This window comes from Parasteatoda tepidariorum, chromosome 4 (genome assembly GCF_982258835.1).
Source record: "Parasteatoda tepidariorum strain Cologne lab strain chromosome 4, Ptep-v5.0, whole genome shotgun sequence".
Classification (NCBI taxonomy): domain Eukaryota; kingdom Metazoa; phylum Arthropoda; class Arachnida; order Araneae; family Theridiidae; genus Parasteatoda; species Parasteatoda tepidariorum.
This window is the reverse complement of record NC_141758.1, coordinates 1727009-1753371: the sequence shown is the minus strand read 5'-3', so window position 1 is coordinate 1753371 and position 26363 is coordinate 1727009. Positions and strand designations below refer to the sequence as shown.

The 26363-nt window shown below is 30.5% G+C and overlaps 1 protein-coding gene across 1 annotated transcript in view; it reads left to right on the top strand.

The window, feature by feature from the left end:
• The window catches only part of LOC107437030 (phosphatidylserine synthase), a 43715-nt gene that overhangs the window by 3179 nt on the left and 14173 nt on the right, over window positions 1–26363 (top strand). Inside the window, exons 2-8 of the mRNA XM_016048894.4 lie at window positions 85–176; window positions 5238–5282; window positions 5799–5920; window positions 8163–8321; window positions 20499–20650; window positions 21407–21466; window positions 24014–24095. Of these exons, the coding sequence (XP_015904380.1) occupies window positions 85–176; window positions 5238–5282; window positions 5799–5920; window positions 8163–8321; window positions 20499–20650; window positions 21407–21466; window positions 24014–24095 (712 nt within the window). The remainder of the gene's footprint in view (window positions 1–84; window positions 177–5237; window positions 5283–5798; window positions 5921–8162; window positions 8322–20498; window positions 20651–21406; window positions 21467–24013; window positions 24096–26363) is intronic.

Below are 26363 nucleotides of genomic sequence, written 5' to 3'. Positions count from 1 at the left end.
AACAATATCTTTATTTCACATTGTAATTTAATTGTTTTTATCTGTTTGTGATTTGTTCTAATTTTGTTATTCTTCTATCCTCAGTAATGATGACAATCTTCAAGATAACATATGGCATGGTATTTTATGTATTTGTTTCTTCTTCCTGATTATTAGCATACTTGCCTTTCCAAATGGTATGTGTATTTTGATTTTCTCTTAATTATGTTACGCTCTTAACTTAGGATGTACAGTCCGCAAAAAAAAAAAAGAAGAGAGATATCATTCTGAATAACTTTCGTTCTAATGATCAGATTTTCATGAACAAATTGTTACTCTTAATGGTTCTTGGGAGTGACCTCAAATATGCTAATTAATTAGTGCTAACTATTAATTAAGTTACGAAATCAGACACAAAAACATACTTTCTCTGAATAAACATATATTTTTTTACATATTTGGAATCTAGATACTTGAATTAGGTGACACATGAATCACTATTCTGTGTAGACAAAATTTAAAAAAAATTGGGTCGTAAATTCGGTTGAGATAAAGGTTTATATATTTGGCGATAGTCCAGAAAACTGCCAAAAAAATTCGCCAGCGCAAATGGATATTTTAAGATAACCCATTGCCTAATTCAAAAGAGAAATGCTTCATTTTACTAGGATGCTAGGCAACCAAGTTCTGACTGTAAAAAAATTTAAGTAATGTTCTGTGATTGCTCGGAGAGGTTTAATTAATTGGTAATGGAAAATATCTCGAAGTTTCTAGGCAACAGACAATTTTTAAGCTGATTTCTGTCCAAAAATCAAAATTTTTTTTATTTTAATCTCCTTTGAAAAGAAAGTTTGAATCAATTTATAAATTATTTATGATTTAAGTTTTTAGAATTTAAATACATGAACTTTTTATTTGATGTTATTTAGATTATGTTGTTTTTGCTATATTTATTCGAGGATTTCAGACTAAAATCATATTAACATAACTTATAATAGCTATATACAAAATTTTAGGGATTATCATTTTTACAGCTTTAATCAAGTCTTCTAGGCAAGAAAGTTTTAAGGGAAAAAAAGTGCTTGAAAAATAAAATGTAGATTGTATAGTAATTCTAATGCACATTCACAAGGTTTTTTATAATTTTTGATATTTCTTTTTTCTATAACTCAAGGAATTGCTGAATGTTATGTTAGTCATAATATACATCAGAATTATGTTAAAAATACAAAAAAATACAAAAAAAAAAAAAAAAAAAAAAAAAAAAAGAGCTTCTAACCAGTAAAGGAACAGGAATGTTCCTTCATTGGGAATAGATTTCCCAGTGAATGAACAGTATGTGTGAAATATGATTTTACATGGATAATTAGTAATTATAGATATAGAGGACACCTAAAATTCAGTTAAATGTTGTATGAATAGTTCCTATAACAATTTCATTTCAAAATGCAAATTTAATTGCTAAATTTATTTAAAGAATTATTATAATAATTTATTTATTATTTATCTTTATAAATGTAATGATTTGTTATTACATCATACCTTAGACACCTTAATAAAGTACGTTTACTGACTAAATATAACAGCAACAACTAAATATAATAATAAAAGCTTGAATAGAAAATTTCTTTGCAGGCTTTTATGTCAATAATTAGCTAAATTATTATCTTATTGCGGTCTTTAACGTCCTGGTAGGAAAAATCCATTTAAAGACGATCATCCAGGTGAAAAATGGGTGAAGTTTTTTTTAAGACGACATCCACCAATAACTCAGTGCAATGCGAAGATAATTTCAAAAGGTAAAACTTCCCTTAGAGAATAATATTCAAAATACTGGCTTTAAGAACTTTAGAAGAATCTTTAGGAGGAATGTAGCCCTGGCATCCTTTTAGAAAGTGATTGCATTTACAATGCGAACAAAACAAGAGTTGAATACTGCCTTTAAACGGGAAAAATCTTTGGCCCTAAAAATTAGAAGTACCTAGGAAAGAAAAAGTACCTAGGAAAAAAGAAGCGGCCCCAGGCAGCACTTAAACACATTGTAAAAAATAATTATACTTTTGACTTTTTTAAAAAAAAAGTTTAAAAAAATGGGAATTGGCAGATGAATCGCCACACTTTTGAACATGCTCACATTGCATTGATTCCATCTTAAATCTGTGGTTCACTGAATATGAATGTTCTGAAGTTAAAAGAATATTTTGAACTAAGTGTTGAATTTGTTTTTGAGCATGCATTTGTTTCATTATAAATTATTTTAGACTCCATAAAATTTCCTAAATTAAAATATTATTTTGCATGTACTGTTACTCTATGACCAATGCAATATTTTGTAGAAATCTTTTTTAGCTATTGATTGATATTTTGAGTAAAGGAATCTACACTTTTGTTCTATAAATACAAGAACGTGGTAAAAAAAAGTATATATACTAAAGATTTTGATTGTATTTATTACTTTAGAAGTTCATATAATGTGCAAATTAACATTTGATTCCTAAATGTTATTTTAGTAGTGCATGTATCTAAAAGTCAGTTTTTTTTTTCTTTATGGTCAGAATACATAAAAATGACACATTTTTCCTAATTTTCAATTATGTCCTTATTTAGCTATATACAATTTATAGTATTAATATTAATTAACTGTTATGTTTAATTTTTCTTTTCGTTTTCTTGAAATTTATATTAAGTTGTATGAATTTTGATATATGGGAATAGCATGGGAAATTCAAGGCAGTACATTTCTTTATTAAAAAATATTTAAAATTGTAGAAATGAAGAAGAGAAATAATAATAAAAAAATGGATTGCATAAACATATCAAATAGTAAAGGTTTAGTAGTATTGGTTTGAAAAGTAAAGAATAAACTATGTTTTTGTTAATTATTTTAATATAATGGGGGTTTAAATTTAACAATATTTTGTGACGTATTGCAACTTTAAATAAATAAAAAAATATATACTTTAAAAGCATTTTAAATATAAAAATGTAATGTGAAATTATGTCAAGAATAAGTATACTGTTATGTATGGAATATGAATTTATTTACCCTGGTAACAGAGAATAATTCTAAAATTAAACCAATCAAATAGAATGTAAAAAAAAAGCATTTTATTATCATTTATATTTTTGATAGTAGCAAATATTATGAATGGTGAAACCGTTGTTATGTGGACACTCTTGGGACTGAAAAAATTGTCCATTTTGGGAAATGGTATTGCAATCATATAGAAAGAATTAAATGATCTTTTCAGACACCGTATTTTTGAAGTTTGGAATTTTCTTTTTAAAGTTAATGCTTTTACTCAAGAATAATGGTCTTTTAAAAGTTTTATCTTTTTCAAAATAATTTCAGACGTAGCTACATCAAAATAAAAGTGTTTTTCCTAGTGACACTGATATTCGAGTTAATTCTATAACGCTTGCATTCCTATGTCACTTCTCCTATCAATAGGTTAACACCTTCCTATTGCCCCATAAAAAATGCAGCAATGTCTTCTTGAAAAACCTCTGATGATGCATAGGGAAAGAAAAAAAAAACATGCCTGTAAGACACCAGGTCCTAGGCAGTTGTTATATTCACAATCAATGATTTGTCAAGAATCTGAATAAATGTTTGATTTATATGAACACCTAGATTCTCTCTTTCTTTTTATTCTTTTTTTTATTTTTGTTTTTGTTTTTAAACCCAACTGTGTTTAACTACAGGAATAAAACTGATTAGAAATCGGAAGGAAATTTTTGTGGAGAATTGAGATCCTTTAATACATCATTTCAACTTGTGGATTCTCAGGACTCGCATGTGAGACGTTATAATTCAACTGTGGGTGTCCAAAAGATGCCTCTGCCTGAAGTATTTCACAATAGCAGTATCATTTTCTCTTCTTTCTTGGAAAATAGAAAGAAAGGTGACAGGAGAGAGTGATTGATTCTTCAGTGCTGAAATAGCTTTACAATAATTTTAGTTATGTATAAGGTTGAAAATGATCATGCTTTAAGGAACTAAAAAAAAAAAATGTTTTTTTTTTTTTTTTTAAATTTAAAAAAAGTGGTGTCCGGTTTGAAATTTACGTTTTGGGGCATAAATGACTGCGGTGAGGGCACATAATGGTTCTTAGATTCATAGGGAATTTAAAAATTCCGTATTGAGTGGTGTCTGTAACGTTAGGTTTCATTGTATTTAACAAATGGGTAAAAATAAAATAAACTTTAACTCTTTAAATAGTTAGGTACATTATTTAACTAACTTTAAAAACTAATAGATCATGTAAAACAGATGCCGTTTGCAATTAAAACTCGAAATTGTAATAAAAAAAGGTCATCTTTTTGTTCTATTTGGTAATAATAAAACTGAAGGAATTAATTTAAATAATCAAAAGTTTAATTATTTAAAAGTTTTTTTTAAAGAAAAAAATCTTTAAAAAAATTAATAAAACTGTTTGGTTTAAATTAGTCAAGCCTGCTGCAATGTTGTCAAGCTAATGTACTAATCTTGTCAAATTTTTTGCCAAGTGATATTGGAGTTTCTATCTTGAAAAAGTATATTCTCCGATGAAAAGAAGAGTTTCATTCCAGGCAAAGAACATTTCATGGATGAGTTTTTAGATCTTTACACAGTTCCTTCTAAATACACATTTAAGAAAATTAATTCAGCTAGTTGCATTTGATTTCATTTTTCAAACTTCTTTGATGAGTACATTTTCTTTTTTTGAAAAAATAAGCTATTGAATCCAAATAAATTTGTAATATGATATTGTCGCTTGGTATGTTTTATTAAATTAGTTTTTTTAAAAATAAAAAAAAAAAGATTTTAAAAATCAAAAGTTATTTTTAAAAGGTTGCTATAGGTGCTATAAATTTATAATACTACTAGTAAATTTAATAAAAATTTTAAACACCTTGCTTTTATTTTTTAAAAAAAGAAGTTTCTTCCTTTTGAAATTTCCTCCATTTTCGGTATTAGCTGAAAGGGAACTAGGGTGTAACAGTTATAAAAATAATATATTGTTTAATTTAATGGTCATACAGCAAAACAAATAGCTTATTGTTTTATAACAGAAGAGCCTGCAAAAGCAGTCTTATCCAATGTGGCATTTATCAATCAGAAAACTGCTTTGCCCTTTTTTTTATTTTAATAAACTTATGTAACATTTTGGTAGTGGTTTGCCAAAAGATTTCCTTTGATTTCTCAATTGTGTTATAAATACGATATAGTTTTGTTATCATTGTTAATAAATTATTTTTCATTTCCAAAATTGTAGGTCCTTTTATAAGACCTCATCCAGCAATATGGAGATTAGTGTTTGGTAAGTCATTTTCTTTTTAACTATTAGTTTCTTTTAAAAACTATGCACAAAATCCATGAAAATCAGAGACACAGGTCCACTGCAGCAAGATTTTTTATCATTATAACTATTAAAAATACGAAAAATAAAATGCTTGACATTTTTATAATGTGATGATTGATTACATATCAAGTTATATATAAATGCTTGTATACTAAAACAAAATTATTAAAATCTTATAAAATTTTTATTGAGGGATAGACTTTTGTAAACTTTTTCCTATTTGTTTCATTTGATACAATTGTGTTTTATAAAATTTTATCTAAGGAATATTTATTTTATTTTAAACTTTTAGTATTTTTTATTTTATTTTCCTTTCTTGTGTACCTAGTCAATATAATAGGAACATCTGCTAAAAGCTAATGATGTTCCATATAATTGTGATTTTGTACAAAAGTGGGTTATTAAACGGAAAGCTTGTTTACTTTTACTTTAAGTTAAAAGAAAATACAAAATGTTTTTTTTTGTTTTTAATAGGTGTAAGTGTGATATACCTTCTTGGTTTGCTATTTATATTGTTCCAAAGTTATGATACCATCAAGAGTATAATGTACTGGTTTTACCCAGACCTCATAGACTTCAGGATTGACCTTGAAAAAGTAAATAATTTTCTAAGTTACCTCAGGTTTGTAGAATATTTGAGTTGCAATATCATGACATTATTTTTTTGTATTCAATTTCATTTTTAAATATTTATTTTCAGTTATTTCTTTGGTAGTTTTTAATGATATTTTTAACAGTAAGGCATGCCAAAACAAAGTTAAAAGCAAAATTTAGTGAATAAAGCATACCTGTCAAGTCTCCTGTTTTTAATGAAGACCCCTGTATTTTAGGACTATCTCCTGTTTACTCAGACATTCAAATTCTCAATTACTGTCTGTGTCAGAAACAATAGCATTAGTGTCAGCATATATATTCCATTTGAGATTAGATTTTATACCCTCTCCTGCTTTATCCCTCAAAAAATCATCTTCACCTCCTGTCAAGGAACTCAAAATTCCATTTTTACAATATCATTTGAATTCTCATTTTGCAATGCCTGTAGTATCATTCGATGCATGTTGTCTATAAGTGCAGCTTGGAAATATCCTATTTTTTGTTAACATTTTGGCTGTGAAATATTTTTAATTTAAGACAAATTTTTAAGCTTAATAATTCTTTGTAATATTTTTTTAGAGGTTGACATATATACTCGACATACCAGAATTTCTAGGCACGTGATTTTTCCACTAATTCACGAAATTTTGCTAATCTTAAGATCGTTGATTCGAGGACTTCTGTGAATCAATAGTTTATGTTCCGGCAAAATTTCCTCGGAGTTCCGCTAATTTAAAATTTAAATTTTGTTGCTTATGCAAAATCTTGTTAACAAGGCATTTATACTGCCCTTATCAGCACCCTTCCCCCCCCCCCCCCAAGATCTCATTCTTGCATGATAAAGGCTTTTATCTAATGCAGACTTGTTAAGATTAGAATACAACTTCGGGTAATGAGACTGAAAAAAAAAAAACACAACTCCATAATAATTTCTGCTAGAATAATGAACTACTGAGGCAAACACAAAAGTATAAAATTTTTAAATAAAAAGTTATTCTAATCTTAATGAGTAGCAAATTCTGATTTGTAACAGAAGATTTGTTTAGTCAATGTGATATATGTGCCTCCATTTTTTTAAAACTACAATTAGATTGAATTTTTAATATGGTATTTCGACATGGAAATTTCAAATCCAAACCGCTCATTTTGATACTATCATCAATCCGTGTTTCTATCTTCTTTTCTTTTACAGTTAATGCAATTGAGTTTCTCATGGTTTTTAAAATTCTTATGTTCTTACTACACACCAAATTTAATTTGTGTATTAATTGGTCCTTTTGCCTAACGATACCGCAGTTTTTCCGATCGAGTTTTTCACAGTTGCATATTTACATGGTTTTTTAATTTTCGATTTTTTTATTTCAATATTATTAAAAAAAAGAGAGATGTAAGGTGCGCATTTGTGCTATTACTTTTGGATGCTTGCGATTTTCTCTAAATCCTTGCAATATTTTGAGAGGTTTTTTTCGAAGTTATTGTGTTGATTTTCCAATGATTTTTTTAAATCCTGGTATAAAAGTATTATGATAAGGGAAATTTAAATTGCTCACCTGAATATTCACTATTTGACAGGCAATAATTCTGTAATTTTTTTTCAATCCATTTTTTGGCTGTTACCGCTACTGATTTCTGCATATTTTTAAAAATCTCAATATTTTCAATATATTATTTATTACAACATTTGAATCTTGAAACATACTTTTAATTAACCACTTTTTGATGCTTCAGATAGCAAGATTTCACCGTAAATATCCGTGATTTTTAACTTCAATCTTTTTTCAGTTCAATTTTTTTAGTTATTGTCATAGATTTCACAATTTTTTTCCCAGCGAAAACAAAAGATTATTATTTTTTTTAAATATATATATTCTTTTATGTTTTTAAGAGGAAAAGAAATTATATATTGAAAAATTTTCTTTCTTTCAAATTTTATAAATGCTTATTTTTGTGCACAAAAATCTTATATGTACAGAAAAGGAAGAAAGAAAAAAATATTGTAAGAAAATTTCAGATAATTTCTTCTTTCAGCAATGTCCATATTTTATGATAGAATTAGGGGGTCAATTTATATACTGTATATGACCAGTTATTTTCTGAAATGAAAAGAAGGTTGGAATTTTAATGACCTAAACATTTATTATTAAATTTGTTTGAAAATTCTATTTTTTTCCTTCATAAAGCATTTTTCTTGAATTTGAACCAAATATTCATTTAGTGAGGGTTATATTCCATCTATTTGTGCAGGAATATGGAGTTAACTGTTCTGACATCACTGTGGAGAGAGTTTGGAACCACATTGATGTTTTTGCCTTTGGTCATTTGTTTGGATGGGCAATGAAAGCATTACTTGTGAGGCATTATGGAATATGCTGGACTATAAGCGTTACCTGGGAAATCACTGAGGTAAGTCTTCAATTCTCTAGAACCATATCTTTTCAAATAAAGGATTTCTTGTCCTATGATGCATGGGTGTATTCTGATAAAATATTTAGTTGACAGAATTCTGCTTTTCAATTATGAATATAGTTTTTTGAAATCCTTGAACTTCACTTATTAATTTTTCTTGTGGAAATTCGCTATTAACTGACAGAGCTTCAAAATTTCCTTCTCCCTTTTGATTGTTTGATTCAGTTAAGATAACATGTAAATTGCAATTCTAAATGTGCAAAATTTGTACACGAGGGGCCGTCCATTAATGTATAAGTACTTAAGCAGGGTTGCCACAGGTAACTAAAATGTGACTATATGCAACTATTTTCAAACTGAGGCAACTATGGCAACTTTTTTTTGCCTGAAAAGGTTAATAAAGCGACTATTTTCAGAAAAAAGAGACTATTGGGAGACTTTTCTGTGCTCCCAATGATGTTTTTTTTAGTATAAATTGGGTTGATAACCCTGGACACAATGATTTTTTTTCTTAAAAAAATAAAAAATTTTGAAAATTTTGAATTGCAAATTTGAGTTATCACTTTTTAATGTGCTCAATTTGCACAGATTCCATTGTAAGTCTATTTTGTATCTGCTACCAAATTTTGCTGGATTTAAAAAACCTAATTTTTAATATGATTGTAGGATGTGTGATTTTCGAATTTGAATAATCACTTTTCACATATGTATATATATTTTCTAAATCAATTATTGATAAAAGGGAAAATTATTTAGAAAAAGTATGTTTTTTTTTTAATAAAGTTTTTTTTAATGGAATTCTAGTAATGAAAATATTTAATTTTCCTTAAATATACTAATTTTTTTACATAAAAATTTATTGCTAGAACACTAACGCTTAAAGAAGAATTATCATATTTGGAACCAACCTGACTAAATTGATCATGTTATATGACAACTAAGTCATTTAATAAAATTTTGCTAATATTATTGAAAAAATTTTGTTCTTATTTAGGCAACTATTTTCATGCTTTAGGCTACTGAAGCAACTATTTTGTTCATTTTTTTCTGTGGCAACCCTGTTAAGGCTTCTTCATTTTGCTGGATTCCTGGTCTTAATACTTTGTAGTTATTGTATGAAACAAAAAAACAAAAAAAACATTAGCGCAAGATTTTAAAACAGTATAAATTTAGCATCCTTTCACTTGTATTGTTTGCAAATGCAATAACAAATTCTCTAGTCAAATTGAAAAACAAAAATTTTACTTTTTTTTTTTTTTCAAATTAAATAACTAATTTAGTACTGAGTTAATATGCTTCAAAGCTATATTATAAGCAGGGGTCTGTCCAGGCATTTTGTAAAAGGTCCGTTTTTGTAAAATTGTGAAAAAATTACTCGTAATTTGTGAATATAAAATAAACGTTAAGTCACATTCTTTCAACCAGGATCTGCTTCTGTGAATTTGTGTAAATAGGGTCCGTTATTGCAAAGAAACTTTTTCAATGAATTTTTAAATTGTAAAGACATACAAGATTATGCTTAAAACTGTAAAATTATAATTGAAAAATTAAATTTTAAAAAATAAACTGCAATTGCAGCTGCTAAATTAGCAATGCAACACATAAATATTTGGTATTTAGCCTATACTGCTGAATGCAGAATATTCATTTCGGACGAATAAAGGAAGAAGTGTGTGCCGAAGACAAAATTTAGTTCGTTTACATCTGTCTTTCCTTCCCCCTTCCTGGAAAGGGTTTATTCGATTAACAAAACAATAATGAAGATAAACAAATTTGTGAAGGGTTCAATTAAAAGATAAATTATTTTGTGAAGGGTCCGTTTTTATGAAAAAATGTTTTGTGAAGGGTTCGTTAACGAACCCAAATTTCTTCTAAACAGACCCCTGGTAAGCCTTAAGTATTTAGTTAAAACTTGACTAATCAAAAACTAAAAAGATTTGACATATTTTAGCATGAAAATAAGCAATCAAATTTCTTGTTTGTGTTTTGTACCTCACATCTGAGAGAAAAAATTTGATTAAGCATCAGCATTCAAGAAAGTTAATATTTGGGATCCATGTTATAACTCAGGGTAAGTATGAAAGATGTATGGTGTCAACAATTCAAAACTACATCAATATTACCAGAAATAAGGAGAGAAATGTCTTTTGCATTCTTATTTTCTGAATGTTCCCCACTTCATGAATGGAATTGTCAAAATAAAGAGAATTTCGATACATTTTCTCCCTAATTGTAGTTTTTTACTATCCCTGCTCTGTTGGATGTGTCTCATTTTTCAATTCTGCTAAAGTTAAAGCTTAAACTATACCCTTGAGATTTCATGAACTTATTTTATCCAACAGTAGTGAACAAAAGCAGAAATTTTTTAAGCAAATAAAATTTTTATACTACTTCCATCAGAACTTGAAAACTCGACCATTACATCTGACCTTTCAGATAGAATTGTTTATACAGTAAAACTGGTATAAGTTGACCACTTGTGCTGCATTGTTTTAGTGGTCAACTTAGACAAGTGGGCAACTTATAGAGGGGATGGGTCATTGTTTACTTTTTCGTTTCCTATATGATGTTGCTACATATTTAAAAAGGATATTTTTGCTTGACTTAAAAATTTTATTTCACAAATAGCCGAATGAATATCTTAAGAAATGTGTTTAAACCTGAATGAACTTCAATTTGTTACATATAATTCTAATATTTAACTAACTTTTAAAAAAAAATAATTGCATTAGTTATGCATGTGAAGTGTTTAATTTCTTAAAATATCAGAACACGAAAACGTGTAATTTGAAAACTTTAACAAAACAAAATTATTTCAACACTTTTTATTTTGTTATTACTACACTTACAAACCCATTTGTTACAAAAATATTCCTTCATTGTTGTTTGGCAGCAACTTTACATCAGCCCAATGTTTTTCAATACAAACATGGAGATCCATTATTTTTTCAGAAATAGGTTGTTTATGAGATACATAACACATTAAATTTTGAACACAGTCTAAATCTTCTCAAAAAGTTAGAGGTGTCTTCTCAGTGTTAGTATCATTAAAATGACTTCCTCTTCCTTATCTTCTGTTTCTGGAAGTTGTTTCAGATTAGCTAAGATATTTGTACCGATCTCCTCTGCACTCTCTTCAACTTCTTCATGCAGAACTAAGTCATTGTCAAATTCTATCTCATCTACCAGCTCTTGCTGAATGCTTACTGGCACAGTCTGAATATCACTCCTCAAACTAAATCCATTTGTATCGTCTTTAGTTGTTATTTCTTCAACAACTTTAAATCCTACTTTGTAGAATGATTTAGAGATAGTTGAAGAAGGTAAGTTAACGTATCGCATCGTATCAGCCAACGTATTGCATCGTATACATTCACTGATTTAGTAAATTCCGAAACATCATTGCATTGTTCAATTTTTGTAACTAGACATTTTAACATTAGTTTATGATAATGCAACATAACGGCGCAAATAATGCCTTGATCAAGAGGTTGAACAAGTGATGTAAAATTTGGAGGCAGAAATGCAGTCTGAACATTTCCAAAAGATTTAACAATCTTTCGTCTTGACACATTATCAATGAATAAAATTATCCTCCTGTGCTGTTTCTTCATCTGTGAATTAATGTTTTTTAACCATTCTTCAAAAGTACAGGAATTCATCCCCGCTTTACGATTGCTTTTCCAAGTCACTGGGAGATTTTCAACTTTTACACAGTTTCTTTTAAAAGCTCAAGGATTTGCTGAATATCCAATTACTAAAGGTTTTAGTTTTTCGCCTGTAACACTGCAGCACCGTAAAATGGTCAGTCTCTCTTTCTGCATTTTCCCTACAAAACATTTTTCATTTTTGGAAACAAGTGATCTTGTGGGTAATTGACGAAAGAACAGTCGAGTCCTGCTTCGTCAGCATTGAATTGATTTTCAATGGGATAATCTTTTACAAGTTCAGAAAGTTTCTTTTTCCAGTCCTCTGCTGCATTAGAATCTGCTAAGGCTGATTCACCACAAAGAGTACGAAAATTTATGTTATTTCTTGATCTGATCCATCCATTACTTGCATTGAATTCTGAAACTCCTAATTAAATTGCAATTTCCTTTGCCAGAAACGGGAATATTTTTGGAGTGACATCTTTTATAAAACTCCCAAACTGCCACATTAATTTCATCATTCGATGTTTTTCTTAGTTTTCTTTTTCGGTCATTACCACAGTTCTCCAAAAACCTCTTAGTTATTTCTTCCCTATTCTTTACTCTATTGAACACTGTAGTTTTAGAAATTCTCTGACTTTCTCCTTTTTCAATTAAGTTTAATATTTCGTATTTTTTATCAAAGTTCAACTATCTTTCTTGTTGGAGCTATTTTATTTTGAAGTTTATCACAAACTGTCCACCTAGCTTAAAAACTTCTCGTAAAATAAATAAAACTTTCTAAGAAAAATAAGTCATTTTAAACTTCTCAGCAAATTTCAAAGAAAGAACCTCACACATGACTTCACTGAAAAGAATTTATTCAAATAAAGGATCAAAGCATATTTCAGAGCATTCGTTTATTCAAATGCTCACTATTGCAACTGGAAGAGCAACTTTTCAAACACACCTGTTTTCAATGAATGAATGAAAGAACTGGTCAAAAGCTGACTCCCTACAATTTCCCCAGGTGGTCAACTCACAAAAGGATTTAGATTAGCTTTTTACACTATTTCACCAAACAAGTGAAATTTTAACATACATTGCAAAATGACAAAAAAATTTTAGAATTTTTTTTCTGGTCAACTTATGAGGATTTTAGAATAGAATTTCATAATACTCCTAGACAAAATTGACTTATTTCAGTGGTCAACATACAAGATAGACAGATGGTCAAGTTACAAAGGTTTTGCTTCTTTATACTGTTTTATACACACTCAAGAAAGCTCTACACAAGAAAACAAAAGCACCACACTTCACGACGACATGGACTGTATTTATTAAAAAGGAAGGAAGTAAAAATGTATATGTATATTAACAGCGCCATCTATTAAGTGGCAAGGCAAGGCGTGAACATTCACCCCCCGTTGACATGTTATTAACATTCAACAACAATCAAAATAAATTGAAAAAATATATTTCACAATAAAATAAGTTTAATTTGGCATAGGAAGAAGACACACTCGCGAGATGGCTCGCTTGTACTCTCCATGTTGAGTTTTAACCTTAACGACCCTGATTAAATTATCAGTACCACTAAATATCTCTACGATTCTACCCAAGGGCCATTTAAAGGTAGGCATATTATCTTCGATGAGGATCACTAAATCACCAATTTTAATATTACACTTTTTGAACTGCCACTTATTACGTTGTTGTAAATCACTTAAATATCCTCGGTACCACTTATTCCAAATAAGCTGTACTAATTTTGTCACGTTTTGCCATCTCCTGAGTGTACCTTCCTTTGACATGGTTAGGTTAGGTTCAACAATCGAGTTCATTGATCTGCCTATCAGAAAATGAGCTGGTGTAAGAGCATTTAAATCGTCCACACTGCTCGATAAAGGGCACAAGGGTCGGGAGTTTAAAATTCCCTCGATTTGAATACAGACAGTTAAAAACTCTTCATAAGTCAAAAATGCTTTGCCAACAACTCTCTTAAGATGGTATTTTACAGACTTCACGGCAGCCTCCCACAAGCCACCAAAGGAAGGCGCTCTCAGCGGAATGAATTTCCATTCTATACCTTCACTAGACAAAAAGGCAGAGAGCTCTTCTTCTGGCTGCTTAACTAATCTCAAAAGCTTATTAATTTCCCTATTTGCGCCAACAAAATTTTTACCGTTATCGGAATACAATTTAGAACTCTTACCACGGCGAGCAAAAAACCTTTTAAGAGTGGCAATAAAAGCCTCCGACGTTAGATCCGATACCATCTCTATATGAAGAGCCTTTGTTACAAAACATACAAATATACATAAATACATTTTATGGAGCACACCTTTTCTCTGATTTCGATATTTGATCATAAAAGGACCACAGAAATCAACTCCAGAGCAATTAAAGGGAAAATTTGGAACTACTCTGTCTCTGGGAAGACTACCCATTAGTTGAGTCATCGCAATTGGTTTTGCTTTAAAACACACAATACACTCGCGCACTAATTTTCTGCAAAGAGAGCGACCACCCAAAGGCCAAAACCTTTCTCTAACCAAGTGCAGAAGGGAAGATGCCCCAGTATGAAGATTTTTAATGTGACAATGCACTATTATTAGATTTGTCAATTTATGTTTATGGGGTAAAATTACAGGATATTTAGCATCATAAGGTAAATCTGAATTACCCAGTCGTCCATCTACTCTCAATATTCTATCACTATCAAGGAAGGGATTTAGATTTTTTAATTTGCTCTTAGGGGGAACAACCTTCTGTTGTTTTAAACCTTGAATATCATTTAAAAACACCTCTTCTTGGACCATTCTGATCAGACTCTTTTCAGCTTGGTCTAACTCTGAAACACTAAGAGATCCAGATTTCTTTAAATTAGATTGCTTAACATTAATTACAAATCTTAACACATAACTAAATATACGAAGAATTTTCACATAGTTATTACTTACACTTAATAAATCATATAAAAGAGATAACTTATAGTTTGTTGAAATACAAACATTAAAAACTGGAGTATCAGAATCAACACCTGTCTTTAGTTCACAAGAGTAGTCATATTCGTTCGTCATGGGTGAGCTTGTTTGCTCATAGAATAACTCACCTTGTTCCAGAAATGGTGGGCCATTCCACCAAATTTTTTGATAGTGAATATCACGAGGGCTTAACCCACGGGAAACAAGGTCGGCAGGATTAAGAGATGACGGCACGTGGGCCCAGTGACAGTTTTCTGTCAAGTTTTGAACCTTGGAAACACGATTAGCGATAAATGTCTTCAGGTGGTTCGCAGGTGTATTCAACCACGCTAATGCAATCGTAGAATCAGTATGAAGTACCGTTTCACTAATTTCTAATCGTAAAGATGCACGTAATTTTTGCACAAGCTGGGCTAAAAGAACACAGGCACACAGTTCAAGACGGGGAATCGAAATCACTCGAATTGGTGATACACGTGATTTGCTTGCGAGAATAGTCACTTTAGCATTATGCGTTGAAGTGAAACATTGAAGATAGACTACAGCTCCATAGGCTGCTTCAGATGCATCTGCAAATCCCTGAAGGACAATTCGTTGAAATTTGTCCGATAGAATGAATCTATCAATTTTCACATGCTCGATGCACTTTAAAGTTGTCACAAAATCATTCCAATCCTCGCTGATTGGATTTGGCAGAACTTCATCCCAATCTAGTTTTTGCTGCCACAATCGCTGTAATAGGATTTTAGCTCTTGTCAAGACTGGTGCTAAAAAACCAAGAGGGTCGTATAATTTAGCTATCACGCTGAGAACTTCACGCTTTGTGTACGATGATTTTACTGCAGTTGACACCTTATAAACAAACTTATCTTCGAATGGCTTCCAGCTGATGCCCAGAGCTTTGACCGATAAGTCATTATCGATAGAAAATGAGTGCTCGACATCAGATGAAGATGAACTATTCCACAACTGAATAGAATTCGAAGACCACTTGTGAAGTTTCATTCCGCATGACTGCAGAGAATCTCGCAATTGGAGTTGTAATTGACGGGCAGTTTCTAGATTCTGGGCTCCGCTTACAACATCATCCATGTAGGTGTCATGCAGAAGAGCTTCTGAAGCCAAAGGATATCTATATTTTTCATCTTCGGCCAGTTGTTGCAGAGTTCTTATTGCAAGGAAGGGGGCATTGGACATTCCGTAAGTTACTGTTTTCAATCTGTAAACTGAAACTTCAGCATCGAGTCCAGGCTTCCACACTATTCTCTGAAGGTCTCTTTGATCCGGATCTATCAAGATTTGTCTATACATCTTTTTTATGTCCGTAGTAAAGGCATATTTGTGCCTTCTAAATCGAGAAATTGTTTCAAACACATCTTCCTTTACTTCACCTTTCATTAAAATGTCATTCAAACTTAGGCCTGTTGTAGTAGGAGATAAAGCATTGAAGACGACTCTCATCTTAGTAGTCAATTTATCAGGGCGTAATATTCCATGGTGTGGTATGTAGTAATGTGTGGGCGGCTTACTTTCTTCAATCACCTTTTCCAAATGGTCCAGTTCCTCATACTCACGCAAGAAATCAGTATATAACGACAAATACTCTGAGTCCCTAGACAAACGCTTCCACAAACAATTAAGTTGCCTCAAAGCTATGTTCTTAGACTGTCCAAGACACGACGGATCCTTACTCAAGGGCATTGCAACTACATATCTACCATCGGCATTTCTTCTATGGGTGCTTACAAAATGATCCTCACAAAAAGACGCCTCTGTATCCTTTGCAATTTCTACTTCGACATTTTCAATTTCCCAAAATCGTTTTAAAGTTTTATTCAAGTCATCGTCAAGAATCAACCCACAATGAACATGACCAACATCTTCTACCTGATCAACGCTGCCACTCACGACAAAACCAAACACCGTATTTTGCAACAACAATTTGGAATTTTGAGCATAAAATCGTTCTGGCCTCAACAATTCGTAAAACACCTCCGCTCCTAATAACATATCAATTTTCTCAGGTTTGTTGAAATTATTATCAGCTAATGACACGAACTCTGAAACACTACCATCCACATCAATTATTCTATTTGGAATGAGATCAGTAATTTTGTCAACCACTAGCATCGATAATTCTCTAACAAAACTCTTATCCTTATTTGCCACTAAAGTTCTAACACAATTGTTCACTACCATAGTTGCATCATTAACACACGAAACCACGGTATTTATTTTCTCCAATTTTAATTGCAACCTCTGCGCGCACGCCTTAGTACACAAACATGATTGAGACCCAACATCCAGCAAACATCTAACTTCAATCCACTCAGAAAATTTATTTTTAACATGTGCGCGAACTGTACTCAGAAGTACGTTTTTAGGTTTGTTTTTCTCAAGGCTAGTCGCTACAATTTGCGGTTGCGATGTCACTTCCGAAGTTTCCTCTTTCTTCCTTGGAACGAAAGCTTGGGCATCTAATTTGAATTGAGAAGTGGGATGATTAAAATATTCACGCGGGAAATGAATCATCGTATGATGAGGCTTAGAGCAGAAACAGTTTTTCTTTGAAGGGCATTCACTTAACCTGTGGGGTGCGAAACAACGAAAACAAAGATTATTCCCTTTCAATACCTCAATTCTCTCATATACTGACATAGTCTTAAATTGGGGGCAGGTAGCGAGGGGATGTATATTTCTGCACAGAACACACTTCGAATTATTAGTCTCCGCAACAAACACTTTAGATATATTTTTGTCAGCACGCAAAGGGGAATACTTCTGAAATTTATTTCCTCCCACGCGTTTTATTTCACCAGCACTATTCCGATTGATTAACTCATTTGTACCTTTACCTCTCGATGATAAGTAAATATCACATTCACGTCCAAGTTGGTGAGGTAAGAAAAAGGTTTCACCTTGCTTAATCCCAATGTGAATCATTAATTCCCGATCAAGGGTTTCGAAAATTTTATCAGAAACAATAAGATCGCATAAAGATTTAAAATCTGTAACTTTACGTATTTGGCAGTAATAGTCAAAGGATGCACATAGTCTAGAAGCAAACTGGACATAACTTTCAGACGGTAATTTTCTAGCCCTTTTAAAATTATTCAGGCATTCTTGGGGAGTAGGTTCAAATTCTTTTAAAACCAAATTTTTTAACTTTTCGTAATCACACAAATCTCCCTGACTAACATACACTAATAAATTATTAACTCTATCTCCTAAAAGATTTAACAGAATTTCGGCTTTATATTTATTAGGCACTGATTTATTTTCGAATGCTTTTTCTAACGAATTGAAAAATAAATTAAACGATTCTGACTTAGCCGGCACTGAAATTGTTAAAACCTTAACACTTTTGATTAAACTTTCCAAACTATCTGAATCTGTTTCGCCATTCACTGTAGTCTGAGATGCATTAGCTAGGTTACCACTAATTTTCGCCAACTCTAACTGTTTTTCTAATTGAGCTAACTTTAATCTTTCTAATTCTATTTCCTGTTCCGATTCTCGTTTAGCTTTTTCTAACTTTTCCTTTTTTTCTTCTAAAACATGCCCAATTAAATCACGTACAAACTCAATATCAGTTTTAACTATATCACTATTTTCAATTAAGAGCTTTAAATCTACTATTTTAGGATTATCTGGAATTATTAAACCTAATTCCTGAGCAATCATAATCAACTCATCTTTTTTAAAATTCAATTTAAGTGCCATATTAATATCCGTCACTGCTAAAACAACACTTTCAAATTAGAAATGCTATCACTTTAACTCCACACCCAAATCGAAAGCAATTACTAAACGAAAGCAACTCTACTAAGGCAATACATATCAAAAACACTCAACACAGACCGAAAAGAAACAAAACACAATCGAATAAAACAAAAAAGATATAAACCAAACTAGGCAGAAACGAAAGCACAACTAATTCAATTCAATAAAACAAAGCAACACAATTCTCAAATTACAGCTAATCGAAATTCCACTTACCCTGAAAATCACAACAAACTAACACCACTACCTTTTCAGAATCTAATTAATAAGCCATAATTTTTAACTTCCTACGCAACACATGTGAAATCACGATTTTCATTTTATTTTTAAAAGGACACTTCACTGACCTCCAGCACAATTTTAAATTCACAAAACACATTCCCTAGTCACTGACTAACACCTCCGAGCTCATGTCGGACCAAAATGTTTTATACACACTCAAGAAAGCTCTACACAAGAAAACAAAAGCACCACACTTCACGACGACATGGACTGTATTTATTAAAAAGGAAGGAAGTAAAAATGTATATGTATATTAACAGCGCCATCTATTAAGTAGCAAGGCAAGGCAAGGCGTGAACATATACTATATAGGAAAAATTCCGTTCTTGATAATTGAGGTCAACTTATGCAGCTGTTCAACTTACGAGGGTGGTTAACTTGGCAGGTTTCACTGTATATATATATATATATATATATCTGTAGTGGTAGATAAAATTATTTTAATTCTTATTTATTAAAATATTAGTGTGTAACGTTTGCTCTAGGGAAAATATTTTCTGAAACTATGGAAACTCTGTAATTGTTAGAAGGTATGTGTTAAACCCCACATTGCTGAGGTAAAAACTAAGTTTAAAATTGCTTCATTTTGAAAAAGTGATTAATTTTTTTGTTTTGTTCAGTGAGGTTATTATAGGCACTTCTTTTTTCCACTACTATAAACTTCCCTACATTTAGCATTTAACTACATTTTAGCTCTTCCCAGTGACTTTATTAGATTTATCAAAGCACATTTCAAAAGGATAATTATTATTAAAACAATATTTGATTGCTTTATAGCTTATACTTGATAATTCATAAAAGCAAATAATTTCCGCTATTACATATCTGTTCCATATCCAGAAATGTATCTTTCAACATATAGCAGGAAATAGAATTTTCTGGATAATAGGTCTTTCGGATAAACTAAGATTAAAACATGTACTATTCAATACAGAAAAGATCATGTCAATTTTTATACAATTACATTTCATTATTGATTCTTGATTTAATGACATTTAACTAAAGTATGTTTACTCTAATATAAATGTCATTGATAAAAGGAAATAATAATTCATGAGAAGTCGGCCAAGATAAATTGATCTTGCATGAATATAGGCAGTCAGCTGGTATTTCTCTTTAACACTAAAAATATTATTCTTCATTAATATTTATTCCTCTCACCAAAGTTTTTTTTTTTCTTCTTCTTTTTTTTTTCAATTTCTTATCAATAATTAAAGGAGTGAATGTAAAAATATTGATTTTTTTTTTTATGTATAAAAGGAGAAAAAATTTCTTTATTCTGATTGTTGAAATAAAGATTTCCAGAAGACTGAGATCTGAGTATGGGGAAAAACTATTCAATGTTAAAGCCAGTATTTTTGTCATGATTTTGAAATTTTGAGCTATCAAGAAATTTCATAATTGATATTTGTCTGTTTATTAAATGAATGTTTGGCAGCTCAATTCAGAAATAATAATGACAAAGTCAGTTAAAATATAAATTCGTTTTTCAGGTTGTGTTTGCTCATCTTCTTCCGAATTTCAGTGAATGTTGGTGGGATGCCATGATTTTAGATGTCCTCATCTGTAATGGTTTGGGCATTTACCTGGGAATGGTTGCATGCCGCTACCTTGAAAATGAAACCTACGAATGGGAGAGCATCAAGTAAGGACTTTCTCTCTCTCTCTTGCTTTTGTCAGTAACAAGCAGATGTGTGCGGATGCATGTAGCAATGATGCTTCTTAAAAGAGGAGTGTAAAGATGTATAGTGCGACTTGTAAGAGACATCAGTCTCATGTCGTGGCGAGTGCCAGGGTTACGAGGAAAAGTCACTTAGAAGAGAAGTGTGGGGTGAATAGTTTTGCCTTGATCTTGGCATAGGCCAGCGTGATTAAACCAATCAGCACCTTCATTTCTCCATTGCACCCCCATTAGAAATATGCTCTTGCTTCTTACCATAGCAGCAGACAGCGCTAGACTTTTAGTCTGAAAGAGTTCTCCTCAAAGCCGCACAATAGTCTCTAGACAGAGCTTATCAAATCAAAGAGTAAACGTTGGGGCGATAAATATTCATAAAAATTTAAATTCTTTTTAATGTAAAGGTAAGTGAAAGTTATTTTTTTGTAAAAGTTTTCTAATTCTAAAAAAATAATTTTCATTCTTTTAGATACAAAATAAATAAATTTTAATTTCATTATTAAATTTGTTTGATATAATTATTTTGCTTAAAGCATTTATTTTCCTAATAAAAAATTAAATTTTGCAATAAATGTAATCCTAGTAATCTAGAAGCATACTTATGCATTGATTGGATGCTCCTTACAATTAAGTAATTCAGACATATCCCCCTTTGTCTCCCTCTCTGCTCACCAATACTTGTTTAGATGTCATTATCAAATAATTTATAATATTTTATTTTAGATCAATTCCGAGTACTAAAGGAAAAATTCGCCGGGCTGTTTTACAGTTTACTCCTGCCAGGTAATATTAAAAAAATTTTTTTTCTAATTTGTATTTCTTAGTTACATTAAAACCTGAGTATCCAAAAACCCACAATATAATTTATACTATCTGATGTGTATTTTTAGCTGTAATGCACATATATACTCTAAATGGGTTTCATTGGCTTTGCAAACATTTTTTTCAAAAGAGTAAAAATAAAATATTATGCAGACATTGTACTTTCACCGAAGGAAGAATGCAAAATTTCACTTGCTAGAGCCAGCATTTACTTTCTGTTATAATGAAATATAAATAATGAAAATAAAAATACTGTTACGCTATTTTACTGCTAAAGAAATGAAAATGATACTGCTCATATGTCAGCATCATCTTTACAACACAGGTTAAAAGACCTTACAAGTAGAAATGTCACCATCGATTCCCAAAATTTTTTGAATCACTTTGTAAGTTAAAAATTTTTCAACGTCTTTTTATAAAGAAATTATGATGATAAAATCTTTAAGTATTTAGAAAAGCTTCTCTTACGATACACTTTTCTTACCATGCCTTTAAATTAATTTTTATTTATTACATATATCAGTGTGTATTTATATTGAAAACATTTTTTACTCTAATTCAATAAAAATGATTTCATGACCAAAATTTATAAGTTAATGTATAAAAATAAATTCAACTTATCATTTTTCAGTTTTAATGAAATGTTTAATTGAATATTTTTCTTATATGCAGACATGTGATTCTTCTGCTAATTCTCAGAGTTCCGCTAATATAAAATTTAAATTTCCTTAAATATGCAAAATCGCGTTATAGAGATGTTTTTACGCTCTTACCAGCATCCTCTTTTTTTCTTCTTAATTTCTCATTTGCTCCCAATAATGACTTTCTTTACTCAGATTTGTTAGAGGATAACGCAACTTTGGATAAACTTCGAGAAGTCAAGACTGGAAAAAAAAAAATTCATGAAGAACTTTGGCAAGAATTAATGAACTACTGAGGCAAACACAAAAGTATAAAATTGATAATCCTAAAAGTAATTCTGAAATGGCTAACATTTAAAAGATATTTTACTAAAAAAAATTTTTTTTCCTTCCATTTTTTAAAATTTATATTTTAATCAGTAACAATTTTATTGCTAATTCCAGTTTGTAACAGAAGAATCATTTAATCAATGTAATATATTTCCCCTTTTTATTTGCCTACAATTAGATCGAATAAATTTTTAGTATGATCATACTACATGGAAATTTTAAATTGCACATTTCAGTAATCACTTTTCAGCATACTTGTTACCATCATAAATCTGTGTTTCAATCTTTTTTTCTTTGTTTGTAGTTAATGCAATTGATTTTCTCATGTTTTTTAAAATTCCAATATTATTACAACACTTAAAATTTGAACCACACATTTGAGTAATCAGTTTTTGACATGCTTTTTGCCGCGATGATACCAATGTATTATGAATCGACTTTTTCATAGCTGATATTCATGTTTATTATTTTTTTAGCTCCAATATTTTAATACGATATTATTAAGAAACAAACAAATTCAAATCGCACATGTGAGTAATTACTTATTGTAACAGACGATTTGTGATAATTCATGCATTATTTTATAGTTTTTTTAGGGGGTGGTCAGTTAACGCTGTTGATTTTCACATGATTTTTTAAAATTCCGATTTTATTATGATATCGGAAATTTGTATCGCTCACCTTAATAGTCACTATTTGTCACCTCAATAGTCACTATTTCTAGAATTTTTTTTTTCTCAGATCAATTATTCGACAGTTATCATTTCTTATTTTCACATATTTTTTAAATTCCTTATTTTTAAGTTGATATTAGTTACTATAATACTTGAATCTCAAAATATGAATTTAATTAATGAAAAAAACTACCTTGAGAAAAATGTAAGTAGGTATTACAACATTTCCTATAAGGTGAGGAGAAGGGATGTAAACCTATTGATTGGAGCTGCAAATAATTACGTTGAAAGTGATAGTTTCTAAAAAGAGCCAAATGTTAAAACTTAATGTGGTACTCAAACTTGTATTCAGGAACTAGGGTATTTTACTATCTCCAAAACTAATTAAATTGGTGTAAAAATGCTAAATGATTTATAAATGGACTATGAAGATATAGTAAGTTGCAACTGCGTAAAACAAACTTCTGTGACATTTTATCTTGGTGAACTGTTAATGGCATGAGTAGGAATTAAGATGAATTCATAAAATGATGTCAGGGTAAATCATGATGTCACTTTGAAGAAACAAATATTTTATCTCACATTTTATATCGATGCATTCTGTGCTCCTCACGAAAAAAAAAAATTCCGTTGTATTTGCTGTTTTGTCTTAACCTTGCTTGTTTCATCTGTTGTACTTTTTGGTTGTGAATAACTATAGTTAATTAGATTTTTTAATGTGCACTTCAAAAATGTTACTCATTAAACGTCCCTCAAATATTCAATTTAAAATCTGATTTTTTTAAAATCAGATTTTAAATACCCTGAAAAAGTGATTATTTTTTTTAATGTTTTCCTTAATTTTTCTTTTTTTTTTTCTATAGTTGGACTCATGTGAGATGGTTGGATCCCAATTGTACTTATATGAGATTTTTTGCTGTATATCAATTGGTATTTTTTTGGCAGGTAACGATTTTCCCCCTTTCTATTCCTTTTATTAGCATTAACTACCGAAAATATTTTATGAAATTTCCGCGATGCTTTGTTCTGAAAGTACTTTTCAGTTCCATATTCGTGATCGAAATGTGCTATAGGTGGCGTAGATTTTAATTCTCTACCTATGGCAACACTTTACATTTATTATTCCTTACATTTTATTATTCCTTATGCTGAAATTATGAAAGTAATTTCCTTAAAAAAAATTTAATTGCTTATTATGTTATATTAATTTTTAAAATTTATTTTGCGTAATTTTCCTTAAAACTGAATTTAGATATTTGAGAAATAAATTAATGTAAATCAAGAAACCTTTTTATAATTTACAGTTTTGTGAGCCACAATAAAAATTAATATAACTTTGTTTATTTCAATTTAATTTTTAATCTATACAGTAAACTAAGATTTGTAAGCAGGTTTGCTGTTAATACAATTTTTAAATAGTATTGATTTTCTGAGTGAGATTCTGATATCAAGTGTTGACCTGAGTTTTTCTTTTAAATTTGCACAAATGAAGAAATAGAATTCAAAAAATAACCAAGAGTTGACTATATGAATGATATATTATAATCAGCGCTTTTTGTGTATTTTAAAAACCCTTTTAAAAAATTAAATTGAAAAACTATGTGCAATGAAATTTTGTGTAAGAAAAATTTTAGGTTTTGATTAAATTTTTTTAGGTATTGAGTCTAATCATTGCTTATCACTTTTGTAAATTCTGTACATCCTTCCTGTACTTGTACCAGACTACAGATTGGCACATCTGTAGAAGAAGATTGTGGCAAAAAAAAAAAATATTTTTTCGTAATTTTTTGAGGGCATGTTTTTAGATATCGAAGATCAAATTCGAAGTCATGTATTTAGATTAGATGTCGAAGGTCAGATTGGGTCATAGTCATACCTTGACCTAGTGTAAGAAGGTCAGATAGGGTATTAATTGAAAGATCAATTCTTTAGCTTTGCAATGGTGTATAAAATTGGCTTTTACTACAATTAGGAAAAAAGTTTCAATCATTTATGTGCATGCTAGTTAGTCATTTTTTTTTCTGAAAATTTTATATTTTCAGCTTTTTATAACTTGGGGAATTTCCATACTAAAAATCTTAAAATTGGAAGAATTAGAAATTTAAGATAGTCAATTTGTAGCAATGACCTGTCTGCATCATTTGTCCAAAAAAAACTGCGATGGGGGTCTACAGAAAGACTGGAAGCTAAATGTGAGTCCTTCTGTAGTTCATAAACTTTGGCAACATTTCCTTACTATGGGTTAGGCATCGCGAAAGTTCAGCTAAATGCTACGACAAATACTGATGATCAACATTCATTAATATGTTCATCCTGAAATAAAACTCCGAATCGGTTCGGATCGTCTCTCGGGGCAGCCACCCGAAGATAGGTAAAAGATCTACTGTGGCACCATGAACTTGGTTTATTTGCTAGGCAACCAGAAATTTGTGTGCCACTCTCGTCACACCCTAGAAGAGAAGGTTTAAAGTTGGCGAGGCAACATGTCCACTGAATCACTGACCAATGAAGGGCTGTTCTCTGAATAGATGAGTCCAGATTTAGCAATTGTGAACATTGTTTGTTTTGGAGAAAACCCGATATCATCCATAAAACATCTTTGAAAGAAATGCATATCAAGGAAGCAGTGTCTGTGCTAATGCTCATAGAGGTTGACATTCTTGTTATTTAAATTGCCTTTGTGTTAGTGCGATAGGTGATGGCTACAAGACAATGATCCAACAATGAACTGTGAATGATTATCTTCAGCAGGAAACAATTCAGTTCGCGGAGTGGCTAACTCAATCACCAGATTTGAAATCTTGGTATTTAAGTTGCCTTTGTGTTAGTGCGATAGGTGATGGCTACAAGACAATGATCCAACAATGAACAGTGAATGATTATCTTCAGCAGGAAACAATTCAGTGCGTGGAGTGTCTAACTCAATCACCAGATTTGAAATCTTGCATGTTTAGGATGTTTTAGAAGGACATGTAGCTGCTCTCCATCCTCCTCCTCAGACCCTTGCATCTGGTTTGCAGAATGGAACTTGTAAACTGCATACTTGAAAGCATCAGACATCGCTGTATGTGTTGTATGACTGCCAGAGGTGATCATACTCCATATTGAAGGTACTTTTTCTATTCCGAATTGGCACACCTGATTCATACAATTCATACATATGATAATTTCTGTAACACCACAAATGTTTGGCTAATACTTTTTATATGTATT